Genomic DNA, 22,724 nt, shown 5'->3' on the forward strand with positions numbered 1-22,724 from the left:
GATGAGGTTTCACCATGTTGTCCATGCTGGTCTCGAACTCCTGACTTCAGTTGATCCATCTGCCTTAGCCTCCCAAAATGCTGAGATTACAGGCATAAGCCACTACATTCGGCCTAAATTTGACATTTTATAGTATTGACTCTTTTTGTCCAGAAACATGTTATGCCTTTACATTAATTCAGATCTCATATGGTCTTCAAATTCTATGGTCGTCAGCCTGAGGTCTTCTCTATTTTAGGTTTATTCCTGAATATTTTATTGGATTTGTTGCTATTTTGATTGGAAGTAAATATATTTTCTAATTATTTATTGATTGTGTATCAAGCTTTTGATTTTTATTGTTGTTGGTATGGACCATATAGCCATAGTACTGCACCAAAATCGTCTTTTTTTTTTTTTCTTTTTTTATTATTATACTTTAAGTTCTAGGGTACATGTGCATAACGTGCAGGTTTGTTACATATGTATACTTATGCCATGTTGGTGTGCTGCACCCATCAACTCGTCAGCACCCATCAATTCATCATTTATATCATGTATAACTCCCCAATGCAATCCCTCCCTCCTCCCCCCTCCCCATGATAGGCCCCAGTGTGTGATGTTCCCCTTCCCGAGTCCAAGTGATCTCATTGTTCAGTTCCCACCTATGAGTGAGAACATGCGGTGTTTGGTTTTCTGTTCTTGTGATAGTTTGCTAAGAATGAGGGTTTCCAGCTGCATCCATGTCCCTACAAAGGACGCAAACTCATCCTTTTTTATGGCTGCATAGTATTCCATGGTGTATATGTGCCACATTTTCTTAATCCAGTCTGTCACAGATGGACATTTGGGTTGATTCCAAGTCTTTGCTATTGTGAATAGTGCCGCAATAAACATACATGTGCATGTGTCTTTGTAGTAGAATAATTTATAATGCTTTGGGTATATACCCAGTAGTGGGATGGCTGGGTCATATGGTACATCTAGTTCTAGATCCTTGAGGAATTGCCATACTGTTTTCCATAATGGTTGAACTAGTTTACAATCCCACCAACAGTGTAAAAGTGTTCCTATTTCTCCACATCCTCTCCAACACCTGTTGTTTCCTGACTTTTGAATGATTGCCATTCTAACTGGTGTGAGATGGTATCTCATTGTGGTTTTGATTTGCATTTCTCTGATGGTGAGTGATGATGAGCATTTTTTCATGTGTCTGTTGGCTGTATGAATGTCTTCTTTTGAGAAATGTCTGTTCATATCCTTTGCCCACTTTTTGATGGGGTTGTTTGATTTTTTTCTTGTATATTTGTTTGAGTTCTTTGTAGATTCTGGATATTAGCCCTTTGTCAGATGAGTAGGTTGCAAAAATTTTCTCCCATTCTGTAGGTTGCCTGTTCACTCTGATGGTAGTTTCTTTTGCTGTGCAAAAGCTCTTTAGTTTAATTAGATCCCATTTGTCCCAAAATCTTCTATTAGTTCTAATAGTGTGTCAGTAATGGAGTATCAGGTGACTGTCTTTTATATTCTAGAACAGGTAACTCTGTCCAATAGAAATATAATAGAAGTCACATATGTAATTTTAAATTTTCTAGTGGTCATGTTCAAACAGTAAAAAGAAACAGGTGAAAGTTGTTTTAATACTTTAACTCAGTGTATCTAAAATATTATTTCAACATGTACTTAGCATAAAATATTAGTGAGATAATTTCCATTCTTTTTCTGGGTATTAAGTCTTCAAAATTTCATGTATATTTTATACTTATAACACAATGTGATTTGAGCTGCAGTAGTCTCACTTTAAATGCTCAGTAACCACAAGTGGCTAGTGGCCACTGTACTAGACAGTGCTTTTTTTTTTTTGAGACAAAGTTTTGCTCTTGTTGCCCAGGCTGGAGTGCAATGGCGCAATCTCGGCTCACCGCAAACACCACCTCCCGGATTCAAGCAATTCTCCTGCCTCAGCCTCCCGAATAGCTGGGATTACAGGTGCACGTCATCACGCCTGGCTAATTTTTTTGTATTTTTACTAGAGACGGGGTTTCTCCATGTTGGTCAGGCCTCCCAAAGTTTTGGGATTACCGGTGGCGCCCAGCCTGGACAGTGCATTTCTTTTTTTTTTTTTTTTTTTTATTTTTTATTTTTTATTTTTTTTTTATACTTTAAGTTCTAGGGTACATGTGCATAATGTGCAGGTTTGTTACATATGTATACTTGTGCCATGTTGGTGTGCTGCACCCATCAACTCGTCAGCACCCATTAATTCATCATTTATATCTTGTATAACTCCCAATGCAATCCCTCCCCCCTCCCCCCTCCCCCCTCCCCCCTCCCCCCTCCCCCCTCCCCATGATAGGCCCCAGTGTGTGATGTTCCCCTTCCCGAGTCCAAGTGATCTCATTGTTCAGTTCCCACCTATGAGTGAGAACATGCGGTGTTTGGTTTTCTGTTCTTGTGATAGTTTGCTAAGAATGATGGTTTCCAGCTGCGTCCATGTCCCTACAAAGGATGCAAACTCATCCTTTTTTATGGCTGCATAGTATTCCATGCTGTATATGTGCCACATTTTCTTAATCCAGTCTGTCACAGATGGACATTTGGGTTGATTCCAAGTCTTTGCTATTGTGAATAGCGCCGCAATAAACATACGTGTGCATGTGTCTTTATAGCAGCATGATTTATAATCCTTTGGGTATATACCCAGTAGTGGGATGGCTGGGTCATATGGTACATCTAGTTCTAGATCCTTGAGGAATCGCCATACTGTTTTCCATAATGGTTGAACTAGTTTACAATCCCACCAACAGTGTAAAAGTGTTCCTATTTCTCCACATCCTCTCCAGCACCTGTTGTTTCCTGACTTTTGAGTGATTGCCATTCTAACTGGTGTGAGATGGTATCTCATTGTGGTTTTGATTTACATTTCTCTGATGGTGAGTGATGATGAGTGGACCAGAATATTGCTTGCAAATAATGAAATTTTTTCTCTGAAATTATTTTGGTCGTTTTTTCTTTTGCCTTAATGTTTTTGCTTGGGCATCAGTAGTACCAGGCTGATGTTGATGATATTAATGCGAATACTTACAATGTTTGACCACTATAAATTTCTGGCTAGAGATTTCCGTCCCTTTCTAGTTTGTACGAATTTTTCTTTAAATCAGAAACCAATTTTAAGTTTAAAAAATATATATTTATTTAAATGTATTTATGAAACCGTGGAAACTCTCGAGTGACCATATTTTTTATCTTAAAAAATAGAAATAATACTTTTAAAATGGTGAACAATTTTTGTATTTTAGAAATAAAGCCTCTCGATCATAATGCATTTATTATTATTACTATTATTATTTTGAAATGGAGTCTCTCTCTGTTGCCCAGGCTGGAGTGCAGTGGCATGATCTCAGCTCACTGCAACCTCTGCCTCCCAGGTTCAAGCTATTCTTTTGCCTCAGCCTCCCGAGTAGCTGGGACTACAGGCACCTGCTATCACACCCAACTAATTTTTGTATTTTTAGTACAGATTGGGTTTCACCATATTGGCCAAGCTGGTCTTGATGTCCTGACCTCTTGGTCCACCCGCCTCGACCTCTGAAAGTGCTGGGATTGTAGGTGTGAGCCACCGCGCCCGGCTTGCATTAATTTTTTTTTTTTAGCAAATTTTTCTACTAAATTTCATCTGCTTTTTAAAAAAATTTAGGTGACCTAATCATAAAAATCTCTATTTCTCTATTATTATTATTTTTTTATTATACTTTTAAGTTCTATGGTACGTGTGCATAACGTGCACGTTTGTTACATATGTATACTTGTGCCATGTTGGTGTGCTGCACCCATCAACTCGTCAGCACCCATCAATTCATCATTTATATCATGTATAACTCCCAATGCAAATCCCTTCCCCCTCCCCCATCCCCATAATAGGCCCCGGAGTGTGATGTTCCCCTTCCCGAGTCCAGGTGATCTCATTGTTCAGTTCCCACCTATGAGTGTGAACATACGGTGTTTGGTTTTCTGTTCTTGCGATAGTTTGCTGAGAATGATGGTTTCCAGATGCATCTATGTCCCTACAAAGAACACAAACTCATCCTTTTTTATGGCTGCATAGTATTCCATGGTGTATATGTGCCACATTTTCTTAATCCAGTCTGTCACTGATGGACATTTGGGTTGATTCCAAGTCTTTGCTATTGTGAATAGTGCCGCAATAAACATACGTGTGCATGTGTCTTTATAGCAGCATGATTTATAATCCTTTGGGTATATACCCAGCAGTGGGATGGCTGGGTCATATGGTACTTCTAGTTCTAGATCCTTGAGGAATCGCCATACTGTTTTCCATAATGGTTGAACTAGTTTACAATCCCACCAACAGTGTAAAAGTGTTCCTATTTCTCCACATCCTCTCCAGCACCTGTTGTTTCCTGACTTTTGAATGATTGCCATTCTAACTGGTGTGAGATGGTATCTCATTGTGGTTTTGATTTGCATTTCTCTGATGGTGAGTGATGATGAGCATTTTTTCATGTGTCTGTTGGCTGTATGAATGTCTTCCTTTGAGAAATGTCTGTACGTATCCTTTGCCCACTTTTTGATGGGATTTTTTTTTTCTTCTGAATTTGTTTGATTTCTTTGTAGTTTCTGAATATTAGCCCTTTGTCAGATGAGTAGACTGCAAAAATTTTCTCCCATTCTGTAGGCTGCCTATTCACTCTGATGGTAGTTTCTTTTGCTGTGCAGAAGCTCTTTAGTTTAATTAGATCCCGTTTGTCAATTTTGGCTTTTGTTGCCATTGCTTTTGGTGTTTTAGACATGAAGTCCTTGCCCATGCCTATGTCCTAAATGGTATTACCTAGGTTTTCTTCTAGGGTTTTTGTGGTATTAGGTCTAACATTTAAGTCTCTAATCCATCTTGAATTAATTTTCATATAAAGAGTAAGGAAAGGATCCAGTTTCAGCTTTCTACTTATGGCTAGCCAATTTTCCCAGCACCATTTATTAAATAGGGAATCCTTTCCCCATTTCTTGTTTTTGTCAGGTTTGTCAAAGATCATATGACTGTAGATGTGTGGTATTATTTCTGAGGACTCTGTTCTGTTCCATTGGTCTATATCTCTGTTTTGGTGCCAGTACCATGCTGTTTTGGTTACTGTAGCCTTGTAGTATAGTTTGAAGTCAGGTAGCGTGATGCCTCCAGCTTTGTTCTTTTGACTTAGGATTGTCTTGGCAATGCGGGCTCTTTTTTGGTTCCATATGAACTTTATAGCAGTTTTTTCTAATTCTGTGAAGAAACTCATTGGTAGCTTGATGGGGATGGCTTTGAATCTATAAATTACCTTGGGCAGTATGGCCATTTTCACGATATTGATTTTTCCTATCCACGAGCATGGTATGTTCTTCCATTTGTTTGTGTCCTCTTTTATTTCACTGAGCAGTGATTTGTCGTTCTCCTTGAAGAGGTCCTTTACATCCCTTGTAAGTTGGATTCCTAAGTATTTTATTCTCTTTGAAGCAATTGTGAATGGAAGTTCATTCATGATTTGGCTCTCTGTTTGTCTGTTACTGGTGTATAAGAATGCTTGTGATTTTTGCACATTAATTTTGTATTGTGGGACTTTGCTGAAGTTGCTTATCAGCTTAAGGAGATTTTGGGCTGAGACAATGGGGTTTTCTAAATATACAATCATGTCATCTGCAAACAGGGACAATCTGACTACTTCTTTTCCTAACTGAATACCCTTTATTTCTTTCTCTTGCCTGATTGCCCTGGCCAAAACTTCCAACACTGTTGAATAGGAGTGGTGAGAGAGGGCATCCCTATCTTGTGCCAGTTTTCAAAAGGAATGCTTCCAGTTTTTGCCCATTCGTTATTATATTGGCTGTGGGTTTGACATAAATAGCTCTTATTATTTTGAGATACGTTCCATCAATACCGAATTTATTGAGCATTTTTAGCATGAAGGGCTGCTGAATTTTGTCATAGGCCTTTTCTGCACCTATTGAGATAATCGTGGTTTTTGTCTTTGGTTCTGTTTATATGCTGGACTACGTTTATTGATTTGCGTATGTTGAACCAGCCTTGCATCCCAGGGATGAAGCCCACTTGATCATGGTGGATAAGCTTTTTGATGTGCTGCTGAATCCGGTTTCCCAGTATTTTATTGAGGATTTTTGCATCGATGTTCATCAGGGATATTGGTCTAAAATTCTCTTTTTTTGTTGTGTCTCTGCCAGGCTTTGGTATCAGGATGATGTTGGCCTCATAAAATGAGTTAGGGAGGATTCCCTCTTTTTCTACTGATTGGAATAGTTTCAGAAGGAGCGGTACCAGCTCCTCCTTGTACCTCTGGTAGAATTCAGCTGTGAATCCATCTGGTGCTGGACTTTTTTTGGTTGTTAGGCTATTAATTATTGCCTCAATTTCATAGCCTGCTATTGGTCTATTCAGGGATTCAGCTTCTTCCTGGTTTAGTCTTGGGAGAGTGTAAGTGTCCAGGAAATTATCCATTTCTTCTAGATTTTCTAGTTTATTTATGTGGAGGCATTTATAGTATTCTCTGATGGTAGTTTGTATTTCTGTGGGGTCGGTGGTGATATCCCCTTTATCATTTTTTATTGCGTCTATTTGATTCTTCTCTCTTTTCTTCTTTATTAGTCTTGCTAGCGGTCTATCTATTTTGTTGATCTTTTCAAAAAACCAATTCCTGGATTCATTGATTTTTTGGAGGGTTTTTTGTGTCTCTATCTCCTTCAGTTCTGCTCTGATCTTAGTTATTTCTTGCCTTCTGCTAGCTTTTGAATGTGTTTGCTCTTGCTTCTCTAGTTCTTTTAATTGTGATGTTAGAGTGTCAACTTTAGATCTTTCCAGCTTTCTCTTGTGGGCATTTAGTGCTATAAATTTCCCTCTACACACTGCTTTAAATGTGTCCCAGAGATTCTGGTATGTTGTATCTTTGTTCTCATTGGTTTCAAAGATCACCTTTATTTCTGCCTTCATTTCATTATGTACCCAGTAGTCATTCAGGAGCAGTTTGTTCAGTTTCCATGTAGTTGAGCGGTTTAGTTTGAGTTTCTTAGTCCTGAGTTCTAGTTTGATTGCGCTGTAGTCTGAGAGACAGTTTGTTATAATGTCCATTCTTTTACATTTGCTGAGGAGTGCTATACTTCCAATTATGTGGTCAATTTTGGAATAAGTGCGATGTGGTGCCGAGAAGAATGTATATTCTGTTGATTTGGGGTGGAGAGTTCTATAGATGTCTATTAGGTCTGCTTGGTGCAGAGATGAGTTCAATTCCTGGATATCCTTGTTAACTTTCTGTCTCGTTGATCTGTCTAATGTTGACAGTGGGGTGTTGAAGTCTCCCATTTTTATTCTTTGGGAGTCTAAGTCTCTTTGTAAGTCTCTAAGGACTTGCTTTATGAATCTGGGTGCTCCTGTATTGGGTGCATATATATTTAGGATAGTTAACTCTTCCTGTTGAGTTGATCTCTTTACCATTATGTAATGGCCTTCTTTGTCTCTTTTGATCTTTGATGGTTTAAAGTCAGTTTTATCAGAGACTAGTACTGCAACCCCTGCTTTTTTGTTGTTCTCCATTTGCTTGGTAGATCTTCCTCCATCCCTTTATTTTGAGCCTATGTGTGTCTCTGCATGTGAGATGGGGTTCATGAATACAGCAAACTGATGGGTCTTGACTTTTTATCCAATTTGCCAGTCTGTGTCTTTTAATTGGACCATTTAGTCCATTTACATTTAAGGTTAATATTGTTATGTGTGAACTTGATCCTGTCATTATGATATTAACTGGTTATTTTGCTTGTTAGTTGATGCAGTTTCTTCCTAGCCTCGATGGTCTTTACATTTTGGCATGTTTTTGCAATGGCTGCTACCTGTTGTTCCTTTCCATGTTTAGTGCTTCCTTCAGGGTCTCTTGTAAGGCTGGCCTGGTGGTGACAAAATCTCTAAGCATTTGCTTATCCTTAAAGGATTTTATTTCTCCTTCACTTATGAAACTTAGTTTGGCTGGATATGAAATTCTGGGTTGAAAATTCTTTTCTTTAAGAATATTGAATATTGGTCCCCACTCTCTTCTGGCTTGGAGAGTTTCTGCCGAGAGATCTGCTGTTAGTCCGATGGGCTTCCCTTTGTGTGTAACCCGACCTTTCTCTCTGGCTGCCCTTAAGTTTTTTTCCTTCATTTCAACTTTAGTGAATCTGACAATTATGTGTCTTGGAGTTGCTCTTCTCGAGGAGTATCTTTGTGGCATTCTCTGTATTTCCTGAATTTGAATGTTGGCCTGCCCTACTAGGTTGGGGAAGTTCTCCTGGATGATATCCTGAAGAGTGTTTTCCAACTTGGTTCCATTTTCCCCCTCACTTTCAGGCATCCCAATCAGACGTAGATTTGGTCTTTTCACGTAATCCCATACTTGTTGAAGGCTTTGTTCATTTATTTTTCTCCTTTTTTCTTGAGGTTTCTCTTCTCGCTTCATTTCATTCATTTGATCCTCAATCGCTGATACTCTTTCTTCCAGTTGATTGAGTCGGTTACTGAAGCTTGTGCATTTGTCACATGTTTCTCGTGTCATGGTTTTTATCTCTGTCAGTTTGTTTATGGCCTTCTCTGCATTAATTATTCTAGTTATCAATTCTTCCACTCTTTTTTCAAGATTTTTAGTTTCTTTGCGCTGGGTACGTTATTCCTCCTTTAGCTCTGAGAAGTTTGATGGACTGAAGCCTTCTTCTCTCATCTCGTCAAAATCATTCTCCGTGCAGCTTTGATCCATTGCTGGCAATGAGCTGCGTTCCTTTGGAGGGGGAGATGCGCTCTTATTTTTTGAATTTCCAGCTTTTCTGCCCTGCTTTTTCCCCATCTTTGTGGTTTTATCTGCCTCTGGTCTTTGATGATGGTGACGTACTGATGGGGTTTTGGTGTGGATGTCCTTCCTGTTTGTTAGTTTTCCTTCTAACAGTCAGGACCCTCAGCTGTAGGTCTGTTGGAGATTGCTTGAGGTCCACTCCAGACCCTGTTTGCCTGGGTTTCAGCAGCAGAGGCTGCAGAAGATAGAATATTGCTGAACAGCGAGTGTATCTGTCTGATTCTTGCTTTGGAAGCTTCCTCTCAGGGGTGTACTCCACCCTGTGAGGTGTGGGGTGTCGGTCTGCCCCTAGTGGGGGATGTTTCCCAGTTAGGCTACTCGGGGTCAGGGACCCACTTGAGCAGACAGTCTGTCTGTTCTCATATCTCTACCTCCTTGTTGGGAGATCCACTGCTCTCTTCAAAGCTGTCAGACAGAGTCGTTTGCGTCTGCAGAGGTTTCTGCTGCGTTTTTTGTTGTTGTTGTTATTTAGTTGTGCCCTGTCCCCAGAGGTGGAGTCTACAGAGACAGACAGGCAGGCCTCCTTGAGCTGCTGTGGGTTCCACCCAGTTCGAGCTTCCAAGAGGCTTTGTTTACCTACTTAAACCTCAGCAATGGCGGGCGCCCCTCCACCAGCCTTGCCATTAGATCGCAGACTGCTGTGCTAGCAATGACGGAGGCTCTGTGGGCGTGGGACCCTCCCGGCCAGGTGTGGGATATAATCTCCTGGTGTGCCCGTTTGCTAAGACCCTTGGTAAAGCGCGGTATTGGGGTGGGAGTTACCCGATTTTCCAGGTGTTGTGTGTCTCAGTTCCCCTGACTAGGAAAAGGGATTCCCTTCTCCCTTGCACTTCCCAGGTGAGGTGATGCCTCGCCCTGCTTCAGCTCTCGCTGGTCTGGTTGCATCAGCTGACCAGCGCTGATTGTCCGGCACTCCCTAGTGAGATGAACCCAGTACCTCAGTTGAAAATGCAGAAATCACCTGTCTTCTGTGTCGCTGGCGCTGGGAACTGGAGACTGGAACTGTTCCTATTTGGCCATCTTGCCCCGCCCCACTCTATTTTGTTTCAAATACAGTCAATCTTTGTCCAGTTTTTATAGCAATGAGGATTTTCTGGCCTTGTGAAATGTATAGACATGATTCTTGTTCTATACTTTGGAACTGCTCATTACCATGTTGTATTATATTGTATTATATTACATAGAATACTGTACAGAAATACATTCATCTCATTGGTGGTGGCACATCCTAACAGGGTGTTTTCCTCCCCAGCAGGACTCTGGACTGTCTTCACGCTAGGTGGTGTCGGCAGCAAAGCTACTGCCTCTCCAGAACTTTCTTCCCCACTGGCCAACCAGAGTCTCCTGCTTCTGCTGGTGTTGGCCAATCTGACAGATGCCTCAGATGCGCCAAACCCCTACAGACAAGCCATTATGTCCTTCAAGAACACACAAGGTTTGTGGTATTTTTTCTCTAATATTCTTTGTAATGGGGAGAGTATTGCTTATTTTATATTGTTTATTGTCTTGTAGTTTTGGAGATGAGTGTCCATTTGTATGTTTTCATATTGTTCAAACATGAGAAAAACCTTAGCTTTTCCTGTCAATATTATCAGGAAGGTCAAGCAAATCTGAGAACCGGGCTGTGATCCTTTATATCTGTTTAAATTCATATTTCTTTCATGGATAACCAAACCAGCATGTGTTTAATTTGGGTCAGTCTGTACTACCTGTTAGGGGTAGGAATTAACCTGGAAAACCCAAATGCTAGGTTGTTTTAAGTTTTCAGTTAAAGTCTGTGTTCTAGTTAGAGTTTTATAGAACTAAAACTTAGATCTCAAAAAAAAAAAAAAATTAGAGCACAAATCAGAAAACCTTTTTCTGTAGGGATTAGTGGCTTTGTGGAGTCACATGTTCTCTCCTGCAGTCTCTTAGCCTTGCCATTGTTGCATCAAAGCAGCCATAGGTACTATGTAAACAGGTCAGATGGCTGTGCTCCAGTAAATCTTTACTTCCAAACAAGGGGTGGGCTGCCCATGAGCTGTGTAACTTGGTATTAATAACTCCTAAAGGAAAACGTGAGCATATCGCTTTATGTTGAACCAGCATCTCTTCTCAAAAGGTTCCGTTCTAAAAGCAGGATTCCTGTAGTACAGTCAAGTGCTGCTCAATGGCAGGGCTGTGTTCCATTACGCAATGTTTTCGCTGCGTGACTATCATAGTGTGCTTAGACAAACCTAGATGGTGTAGCTGCTACACAAGTAGGCTCTGTGGTGTATCCTGTTGCTCCTAGCCAACAAACCTGTTCAACATGATGATGTACTGAATACTGTAGTCAGTTGTAACACAGTGGTATTTGTGTATCCAGGCAATCTAAACCTAGAAAAGGTACAGTAAAAATGTGGTATAATCACATGGGATCACGTCGAATATGTGGTTTATCATTGACTGAAACGTTGTTATGCAGTGCATTACCAGATTCTCAAGACATTTCTAACACCAATGTGATGAAGATGGGTGGGAAGTACAGTGATTGGATGGGAGCATTTGTAAGCCTTCTGATGCCCTGTGCCATGTTTCTTCCGAGTTATTCTGATACACATTTCTTATAGACGTGGCTAGATGTGCCCATTCATCGTGCCTCTGCCAATTCTGGTATTATTTGCAGTGTGTCCATTTGTACTGCTCTAACAAAATACCTGAGACTCAATAACCTATAAAGAAGAGAAATTTATTTCTCACAGTTCTGAAGCCTGGGTAGTGAATCTAAGATCCAGGCACTGGCAGGTTTGGTGTCTGGTAAGGGTTCAGTCTCTGCTTCCAAGATGGATCCTTCTAACTGTGTCTTCACATGGCAGAAGGGAGTCAAGGGCTAAAAGGGCTGAATGCTATGTGGGCCCTCTTTTATAAAGGCCTTCATCCTGCTGATGAGAGAGGGGCCCGTAGGACCTAATCACACTGTAAAGTCCCCACCTCTCAACTTTATTTCATTGGAGATTAAATTTCAACATGAATTCTGGAGAGAACATAAAGTATAACACATTACAATAGGGAAGTAATAACAATTTTATGAATCAAAAAATGAAAACTCATGTATCTATTAGTATTTTTCTGTTCCCATTATTTACTCTTCTTAGTGACAGTATGGCTTAATGGTTAAGAAAGCAAGTTTCAGAGTCAAGCATACCTGGCTTCACACCTCTATCACTTCAGAGTGTGAGACCTTTGACAGTTTGCTTAATCTCAATTAGCTTCAAAAGCTTTGCCTATAAAATAGAGAAAATATCACCTAATAGTATTTGTATAAAGACCAAGCAAGGTAAGTCTTTAAAATGATTAGCCCAGATTTTGCAACAAAGCGGGTATTCAGTATATGGTATCTACTATGTTACTCTTGCTGCTCAGGCCAAATGTTGGTATTTAGGGCTGAACTTTGCTTGGGATGGTCGTGGTTTGGGAGACCATTTAGTACAGTGATGCAAAGTGTTGGCTTTAGGGTATTCATATCCATCAGGGCTGATCTTGGCAAAGTTACTTGATCCCTTTAAACATCTATTACATTCCTTGTAAAGCTGATCAGAATAATGACACGTTTGTTGTATGGGTTAAATAAGGGATAACATAAACAAAGTGTTTAGTATAACAGCTGGTTCATAGTATTTATTAGCTAGTAATGTGTGTATGTTGTGGATACACACACACAACACACATATTCCCTTTGCAGTCAGGTATAATACAGGCTGGTGAATTTGTTACTTTGCTTCAATTTTATAGAAGTGTAGTGTGTCTAGAATCTTCCACCAGTGAGCATTCTGTAGATTCCATAATATCTGCATACTCACGGCACATGGCAACACTTTCTTTGCCATCCCTTGCAAAAATATAAAGCCAACCACAAAAAAAATGAATTATTTTTGGAAGTGTCAAAAATACGGTGTTAGTATTGAAAAAATCACCTCTATTTCAAATGTAGAAGGAAAAGTGAGGGCACTGGATGGTGAAACTGAAGGCGTTTTGATGCATTCTCCTCACAAATGTAAAGCTTAGAAAGGAGAATCTGAGAGGCAAGGACTGTGTTGGAACATATCTCTTTTTCCATAAGAGCACAGCTTTTAGGAATGTTAAAGCAAGTTGTTTTGTCTTGGTAATGCTTCTGTGTTTTTAAAGGCTTAAAATAATTTTGGTGCTTTTTAGAACCTAAAAATATTAGCTTTTTGTGCTACCATGTTCAGAGTTTTATTTGATTAGATGATGACTTTCTCTGAGTCCGTTGAACTTATCTTTATCTTCTTTGTTATTCCTAACCTTGATTGCTTCAGTTTCTCAGCAAATCCAGTTAACTGTTGGAAAGGGCCTGTGTCGGTTTGGAATATCAAGAACTTTCCTAGTACAGGCTGTGATTTTTGCTTTTGATTGTTCCAGTGACTGTACTTAAAAAAAAAAAAAAAAAAGTTTCTTAGCAGTTGTAGTCAATTAGGTTTGCATTGGTGATTTTATTTTATTCTTTAAAAAGTTATAGAAGTTTTCTGGTAGTTGTCTCAAGCTTGGTATGCTCTTTTGATTATAGAACCTAATGTTGAACATACGCAAATGGCCCCCAACCTGCAATGGCTGGACTTAGGATTTTTTGACTTTATGATGATGCAAGAGCAATATAAATTCAGTACTGTATTTGATAAATTACATGAGATATTCAACACTTTGTTGTAAAATAGGCCTACTGTTACAATTGGATTAATACAATTTAGAACTGTACACAAAAATAATAGCTTAGGCTAGGCTAGGCTAAGCTATGATATTTGGTAAGTTAGGCGTATTAAATGCATTTTCAACTTAGAATATTTTCAACTTATGATTAAGTTATGGGAATATGATCCCATTGTAAGTTGAGGAACATCTATACTGATTTTGATGTAAGTGGATACTTCAGCTACAATTTATTCATTTGAAGAAAATTAACCCAGCTTTAAAGGCAGTTTTTTTCTTTTTAATTCTATATTAAAAGAGAATTTTCTATTTTGTATAGAAATTCTATCTTTTTCTCTAGATGTTTTTTATTTAGGACTCATGGTTATTTAGTTTCGGTAACAAAGTATTTCATCTTGAAGTCCTGGTTAAATTGTAATGATTGGAGAGCCTTTTGACTGGCTCATAATTCTGTTTATTTAAGTTCATGTTCTCAGAGCTGATTTATTTCAGCTACGTTAATGGGAAAATAGTAACAGAGTCAAACTATATGACTTAGTTTAGTTCTTTTTAAGGTAATTTTTTTTTTTTTTTTTTTGGAGACAAAGTCTCACTCTGTCGCCCAGGCTGGAGTGCAATGGCGTAATCTCGGCTCATTGCAACCTCCACCTCCCGGGTTCAAGCGATTCTCCTGCCACAGCCTCCTGAGTAGCTGGGATTACAGGCCCACACCACCACGCCCGGCTAATTTTTGTATTTTTAGTAGAGATGGGGTTTCACCATGTTGGTCAGCCTGATCTCAAACTTCTGACCTTGTGATCCACCCGTCTCGGCCTCCTAAAGTGCTGGGATTACAGGCATGAGCCACCATTCCTGGACCTCAAGTAAATTTTGTATAAATTAAAATTTTGAATCTGAAATGTAATGACTTTCCATAAAATTAATGGGAATTGAGTTGTACACATTACTTTAACAATATTTTTATTTATATAAAGCACAGCTAGAAATTACTGATGTGCTGTTTTCTGTATTCCAGATAGCAGTCCTTTCCCCTCATCAATTCCACATGCCTTCCAGATCAACTTTAATAGTTTGTACACAGCTCTTTGTGAACAGCAGACATCTGATCAAGCAACTCTCCTCTTGTATACCTTGCTTCATCAAAATAGTAATATTAGAACATACATGTTGGCTCGCACAGATATGGAAAATCTTGTAAGTATCATACTAAACATTCCATGCATTTGTATTTTATAATATTTTGAAGAAAAACTTCTTTTCCCAAGAGGTCAAGTTTATTTGCCTGGTTGCCACAAAGGTGATGGTCAAGAAATTGATAGGGAGGTGTCACCAGACACAGACAGAGGGTAGGAGCTTCTCCAGTGTAAGACACAGCTCGTGTGGAGGGGGCCTCCCACAGCAGGACACAGCAATGTCCCTGGCTGACTTGACACGCCTCCTTGTCCTTACCAGGATTCAGCCTGTTCAAGTCTTCCAAAAACCCTCTGCAATTCTCAAGGAGATTTTTAAATCATCTCAGTCCCTTCCATCTGCTAAGTGCCCGCCCACCAACTTCATGTTACTCGTCACAGTTGCAGAATATTCCTGATGAGAATGCTGAAAGGAAAGTGATGTTTCAACTCAGCTGCTCAAATGTCCCATCCCCTCTGGCAGGCTTAAGCTTTAGGACTGTCTGAACTCACTCCCTGGAGTCTTATAGTCATTTTAAGGTACTTTTGTCAGATATCCCTTAAATTACACTATCCATCACTACATGAGTGAAATTAGTTCTCAAATTTTTGTTCATAGACAAAAGCTCCTGTAAGGAATAATCGATTTCCTTTATGACTAATGTGCAAACATGAGTGTTTCTCTGAGGGGCAGAATAAGCTATCTCACCAAGGTGTTAATGTTGTTTGAAATACATAGTATGTAGATAAGTATGGACCCTAATATACTCATAAAAATGTGAACATTCCCGAAATAGCCAGTAGCTGCCTGACAGCAATGAAATGTTCCCTCTGCACCAGTTTTTACAGATTGGTAGCAGGATTCTCCCAGTATTTGGTTGCCATTTTTTCAGTGTTCAATATAAAATACTGCATAAATAGTGAAGAAACACGGAATACTAGAATTCATTGAACATACTCTGCATCCAATTGACACTAAGAATGAAAAGTGTGATGAAAGAGTGTCTCCACCTTAGGTCTATATGGGAAACATTGCTTAAATAGCAAATTGAGTATGAAAGTATACTGCTCATATGAGTAAAATCCTGTAAAGAGAAGGTTTGTTTCCTGATGAGTGTGGATAGGCATAGAGACAATTCTGAGTATGATGTATTCTAAGGGAAATGTTGGCAATAAGCAGGAAACCTGTGACATCACCTGTTTCAGAAAGTTGTATGGTATGGATGCGGGTATATAAGATGGTGCAGAGAGCAGCTGTCTGTGTTTGATGACATACCCGGTGAAAGGTTAAAAGGTTTTGTGTTGTATTTATTTTGGAGGGTGGTGTTTGTTTATTTGTTCTGGTTTTGTTGAATAATTTCTTAATTTATGCCCCATCTGTCTTTTTACCTTTCTTCTATAATAAATATGTTGAGGCTTTGATGAGAAAATATGTTATCAGTAGGAAATTTACTGTGCTGATCTGATTTTTTTATGGTTATCAATTATTTTATTCTGCAGTCTTTGACATTAAGAAGGTAATGTTTGACGGATTACAGTGTTTCTAAGAAATACCTTATTGTGTGTAAATCCCATAAGGGTGGAGGCAGACCTGCCTCTGTTCAGCAACAGGTGTTGGCTGACTTGGATTCTTTCTGTTGATGGTCTGACTCACTACTGTTTGACTTGTTTTAACTCAAAACAAGTTAATTAATCTGGTATAACTTCTTATGGTACATTTTTAATTGGTATCTATTAGAATAACAATACAATGACTCTTACATTTTCTTTTTGTGTCTCTGAATAGTGTCTAGGGCGAATCCAAGTGCCTGAATGTTAAGAACAGGGCTTAAGAGGGCATACTTTTTAGAAAAACCCGTTATAGACATGAACACAATTTTTATATTTTATCACAAGCAAATGTTTAACAAGAAAAGTAGCTAGACTTTTGAGATAGTCATGATTCTTTTAGTTGTAACAGACCCATTTATGCCTAGCATAAGCAAAAAGAAATATATCTGTACAAATGAAAAATTTGTGCATTTCTTTTTTGGCTTCAGTCATAGCAGGTTCTAGGGGCTAAATGTTGTTATCCAGGCTCAGCCTCTCCATCTTTTGCCTCTGCCTTTTATGGCTTTGACCTTATTCTCAGGCACACACTTTCCAAGTGGGGAGACAGGTGGCCACCAGCAGCTCTCGACATATCATAAGCTAAAAAGAGGAAAGATTACACAACTACTTCAGAAATATTTCATGAAGGGCTCCAATAGTCTCTTCTTGGGTTGTGGATCCACTTATTTGACTAATGATTACGGAAGGAGGCACACTTAATGCTAAGCCACCATAGCCACAAAGGTAAAGGGAATTTCCTCAAGGAAGGGATCTTGGACAAATAATATATAGTCACTTCGACACTATGTTGCTTGTAACTTCCTTAATCAGGGCATTATGAGTTAGTCACTCTTTTAATTTCTGTTTGTGTTAGTCCAGCAGAGAATCGGCTGGCATTTCCTTTAGGCCTCCAGCAGTCTTCTGCTTTTGGGTCAAGCCTTGAGCCTGCACAATATTGCAGATATGCAGCTCCTGTCATTTTGATACTTACTCATTTGAAACTTCACTGAAGAGATACTTAGAAAATGAGATTAATATTTACAGTGATATGTAGTCTATGATTTATCATGAATTATAAAATAAATGACATAGGATCTTTACATCTTGTTTTAGATGAACTAATAGTCCTTTATTTTCTGAGTGTGGTTTTTATATAAACATCAAAAAGGAATTTTTTTTTAGCCCTTTTCTTTTCCTTTTCATGCTAAGTTTCTTGAAAGCCACATTCTTTGCCTTTACTTCTTGTGCACTTTTCTACCTGTTGTGACCTAACGTTTGTTTCTACAACTTCCTCATCAGCAGCTCCTGATTGTTAGTAAATCTTTGGTCATGTTTCATCATTTTCTTATTTGACTGCATTGCTGCATATGACACTGTTCATTTCTTTATTCTTTAAACTGCCGAATACCTATGTGTTAGTTCTGGCTTAGTCAGTTCAGAATTTAGTCAGGCCTGACTGCTTTAACAAACATACCATAGACTGGTGCTTAAACAACAGGAAGTTATTTCTCACAGTTCTGTAGGCTGAGATTTCCAAGATAGAGATGTCAGCCCCCTTGGTGTCCGGTGCAGACCTGCTTATTGGTTTGTCAAGAGTCATCTACTTGCTGTGTCCTCACATGGCAGTGAGCAGAGGCAGGGAAGAAGCAAGCTCTCTTCTATCTCTTCTTATAAGGGTACTAATCCCATCATGAGTGCTCCACGCCTGTTACCTAATCTCCTCGCAAGAACCCCACCTCTTAATAGTGTCCCATTGGGGGTTAGGGTTTTAACATATGAATTTTGGGGGCCCAAACATGTAGTTTATATATCTGCAAACATATACCTTGGCTTTCCGATCATTTTACTCTGCTGGTTTTTCCACCTCTATGCTTACTGCTTTTCTCTCTCCTTTATGTGTTATTTTTTCTTGTCCTTAAATGTGCCCTGCTGCAGGGTTCTGTCCTTCTTTTTGTTTTTTCCCTGTACTTCTCCCTAAAACATCTAAGCAAATTCAGTTGCCATTTATATGTTGCCAGTGTATATGTTCCCATTTATATGTGCCATATATGTTCAGTTCTGTTTTTGCAGCCCTGATTGCCCATATCTCATATTCATGTATCCAGCTGCCCCAGACATTTCCCAGTGGCTGTCTCATAAACACCTTAAACCAAACATGTAAAAATTGGGTTCATTATTTTCCCTGCTCTTCCTTCTCTTACTCCTGTATTCTATATCACAGTGAGCCATCCACAGAGTTAGCAAAAGCTTTGACTCTCCTGTTTCATTCCCCCATATCCAACCAAATCTTTTTTATTTTCTCTCCTTATTATCTTTGGAATATATTAGTGTTCTTTTTCCTCATTGCCATTCCTTTGGTTTAAGCTGCCTTCATCTCTTACTAAAAGTGTTGCAACATCTTTAACTGGTTTTTCTGCTTTCTGTCTTGCTATTCTTTAATATTATTTTTTATCCTGTTTCCAGAGTGAGTATATTAGAGTCAAATCTGATCATGTCACTTCTCTACTTTTAAAGCCCTTTCATGGCTCCACAGTGCCCTCAGGTTTAAAGCTCTTACTCTTAATGTGGCTAACAAGACACTTTATAATTTTGCCACAGCTTCCATTTTGGGTCTCATCTCTTTGCCATTATGTCCTTTTTATTCTTTATTTAATCATAATGAATGAATTTAATTTCTCTCAATGTGACCTATCTCCTAAGTTTAGACTTGGTTTTCTCTCTAGAATACTTCTCCTTGAAACTTTCTCCCTTTTCTTCTTCTCAGATAACTCCTAGTAGTTTTTCAGATCTCAGTTTAAATAGTTCCTTCAGAACTAAAGTTATGTTGTAAAAGTAATTATATATCATACCCAAGTGGGATTTATCCCAGGAATGTAAGCTTGATTGGACATCTGAAAGTCAGTTATTGTGATACATCATATCAACAGAGTGAAAAACAAAAATCATACGATTATTTAAATAGATCCAGAAAAAAGCATTTGACAAAATCATCACTTTTTTATGAAATAAAAATATTTAACAAACTAGGAATAGAAGGGGACTTCCTCAGATTAATAAAGGGCTTCTATGAAAACCCTACAGCTCACATCATACTTAATGGTAAAAGACAATGTTGTCTTTCTCCCTAAGATCAGCCACAAAACAAGGATGTCTACTTTTGCCGTTTCATTCAACATTTTACTGGAGATTCTAGCCTGGGCATTTGATTAAGAGAAAGAAATGAAACACATCTAGATTGGAAAGCAAGGTGTAAAATTATCTGTATTTGCAGATGACATTATCTTATATATAGAAAATCCTAAGGAATCCACTAAAAAACTTAGAATTAATAGATGAATTCAGCAAAGTTGCAGGATACCAGATCAGTATAAAACGTCAATATGCAAAAAATTGTATTTTCATATATGAGAAATCCCAAAATGAAGTTAAGAAAATAGTTCTGTTCATAATAGCATCAGAAATTTAACAAAAGAAGTACAAAATTTACACTCTGAAAACTAGAAAATATTATTGAAAGAAATGGGAAAACATATATTCATTGATTGCAACATAAAAAAATAGAGATAGGGTCTTGCTATGTTGCCCAGGCTGGTCTTAAACTTCTGGCCTCAAGCGATCCTCCCACATTGGCCTCCTAAAGTGCTGGGATTACAGGCGTGAGCCACCATACCAACACTGATGTTCAACGTAATACATCAGTGGAGTTGAACTGTGACCATGCCCTGATCACAGTACTTAACATTGTTAAGATGGCAGTATTCCCCAGACTGATGTACACATTGAGCACAATACCTATTAGAATCCTAGTTGACTTCTTTATAGAGATTGACAAGATTGTTTAAAATTCATATAAAATTGCAAAGGACCAAGAATAGCCAAAACAATCCTGAAAAAGAACAAATTTGGAGGACTCATACTTTCTAATTTCAAAACTTATTATAAAGCAACACTAATCAATACAATGTGGTACTGGCCCAAGGATAGACGTAATACATCAATGGAGTTGAACTGAGAGTCTAGAAATAAACCCATATACCTATCATCAACTGATTTTCAGCCAGGGTGCCAAGACCAATGTGGAAAGAACCGGTTTTTTCAACAAATGGTACTGGTGCAATTGTGTAGTCACTTGCGAAAGGATAAAGTTGGGCTTTTGCTTCACCCCATATACAAAATTAATTCAAAATGGGTCAAAGGCCTAAAAAGAGCTAAAACTATAAACCTCTTAGAAGAAAATGGGGGTAAATCTTTATGACCTTGGATTTGGCAAATGACTGTTAGATATAACAACAAAAGCATGAGTAACAAAAGAAAAAATAGGTAAATTGAACTGCATCAAAATAAAAACGTTTGTGCTTCAAAGGACCATCCAGAAAGTAAAAAGACAGCCTACAGAATGTGAGAAGATATTTGCAAATCACTTATCTGGTAAGGAACTGTATCCATAATATATAAAGAACTTTTAAAACCCTATAGTAGAAGGACAACCCAATTGAAAAATGGATGAAAGATCTGAGTAAGCATTTCTGCAAGGAAGATATACAAATAGCTAGTAATACACACATGAAAAAAACAAACTTGACATTATTAGTCATCAGGTAAGTGTAAATCAAAACCACAGCAAAATACCACTTTACTCCCACTATGATGCCTAGAATAAAATGTTAGTTAATAAGAAGTGAGGATGTGGAAAAATCTAATCTCTCATACACTGTTGGTAGAAATGTAAAATGGTGCAATGGCTTTGAAACAGTCTGGCAGTTCCTGAAACAATTAAATAGTTACCATATGATCCAGCAATTCCAAGGCTAGATATATAACCAAGAGAAATGAGTATACGTCTGCAGGAAAACTTATAAATGAATGTTTATAGAAGTATTGCTCATAATAGCAAAAATGTGGAAACAGTTCAAATGTTAGTCAACAGAAGAATGGATAAATGAAATGTGATATGTATATGCAATGAGATATTATTTGACATAAAAAGGAATGAGACTCTGATGCATACTGCAACATGGATGAACCTTGGTAACATGTTCAGTGAAATAAGGTAGTCACAAAAATGTACATAGTCTATTATTCTATTCATACGGAAGTCCAAAATAGGGAATCTATGGAGACAGAAAGTGGTTCCTTTGGGCAGGCTAGATAGGGGACTGGAGGAGGTGATAGTTAAAGGGTATGGGGTTTCTTTTTGAGGTAATGAAATTGTTTAAGTTGCCTGTGGTGATAGTTACACATATTTGTTAACATATGGCAAACCATTGAATTATGCACTTTGAATGGATTGTATGGTCTGTAAATTGTATCTCAATATAGATATTTAAAAGAATGAAGTGCTATTCTGACATAGTCTCATTGGACCTGTTACTTACTCTTACATTATTATTTCTTTGAATATACCATTTGCTTGTGTATCTTGTCTAGTAAAGCACAGAGTCTCAATATTTTCAGTACTCTAGTGATATTAGGTACTGTAGGTAAGATGTGCTTTCTACAGGTGTAGCCAAAAAAAAAAGAACATGGCATAAAATACACAGTCATATGTTGCTTAATGTGGGGAGTCATTCTGAGAAATTTGTTTTATTAGGTGATTTTGTCATTGTGCAAATATCATAGAGTGTACTTATACAAATCTAGATCGTATAACCTAACTACACACCTAAGCTTTATGGCGTAACCTATGGCTCCTAGACCATAAACCTGTACATCATGTAACCGTACTAAATACTGCAGGCATTTGTAACACAATGGCATTTGTGTATCTAAACATAGAAAGGGTACAGTAAAAATATCGTGGTGTAATCTTATGAGACTATACAACCACAGACTCTTATATGTGATCTACCATTAATGGAAATGTTATGTAGCATATTGAAAACTCCAGAATCAGAATTAACAAATGTTGAGTTAAATGACCGTAAAATGTAACTGTGCTTACTAGGTAATGTGGAATGTGAGTACAATGTATTATGTTTGACACAATGTCAGAAGGAACTCCAAAGACAAGAATGCCTGGGAAAAGAGAAAGAGCAATGACTGCTTGGTAACTGGTACACTTAGTTCCTAGAATTTAATAGTGCTCATGCACTGAACTTCATAATTTAGAGGAAGTTTTAGCTACAACTTATAGAAGAACAAAACACACCAGTGCCACATTTTAAAAGCTTCCTGCAATAGGTGTGCCTGTCAAAAACACGTATGCCCCAGTGTGCGGCATACCAGCCTGTGCTTTAGGGACTTGTACGTATAAACAATTTACTCATTAAATGTATTGTCTGATTTAGATGATAGATTTTTTTTTTTTTTTTTTTTTTTTGCCTATTTTCTAGCATTCAGTGGATAGTGTTCATGGTTGTTTCCTACGAGACATGCTGTGTAGATAGTCTGCCCATCTTTAATAAATAATTTCAGTAGCGTCCTTACT

General features: G+C 38.2%; 1 protein-coding gene across 3 annotated transcripts in view; it reads left to right on the forward strand.

Moving 5' to 3' along the window:
• DYM (dymeclin) overlaps positions 1-22,724 on the forward strand; it is a 427,792-nt gene that overhangs the window by 175,940 nt on the left and 229,128 nt on the right. For 2 of the 3 annotated variants that reach the window (XM_030925870.1, XM_030925871.1), the window contains 2 exons: positions 10,105-10,287; positions 14,554-14,732. In XM_030925870.1, the coding sequence (XP_030781730.1) occupies positions 10,105-10,287; positions 14,554-14,732 (362 nt within the window). The remainder of the gene's footprint in view (positions 1-10,104; positions 10,288-14,553; positions 14,733-22,724) is intronic. The other variant, XM_030925872.1, reaches the window with a different exon arrangement.

The sequence above is a fragment of the Rhinopithecus roxellana genome, chromosome 21 (assembly GCF_007565055.1).
Source record: "Rhinopithecus roxellana isolate Shanxi Qingling chromosome 21, ASM756505v1, whole genome shotgun sequence".
Taxonomy (NCBI): domain Eukaryota; kingdom Metazoa; phylum Chordata; class Mammalia; order Primates; family Cercopithecidae; genus Rhinopithecus; species Rhinopithecus roxellana.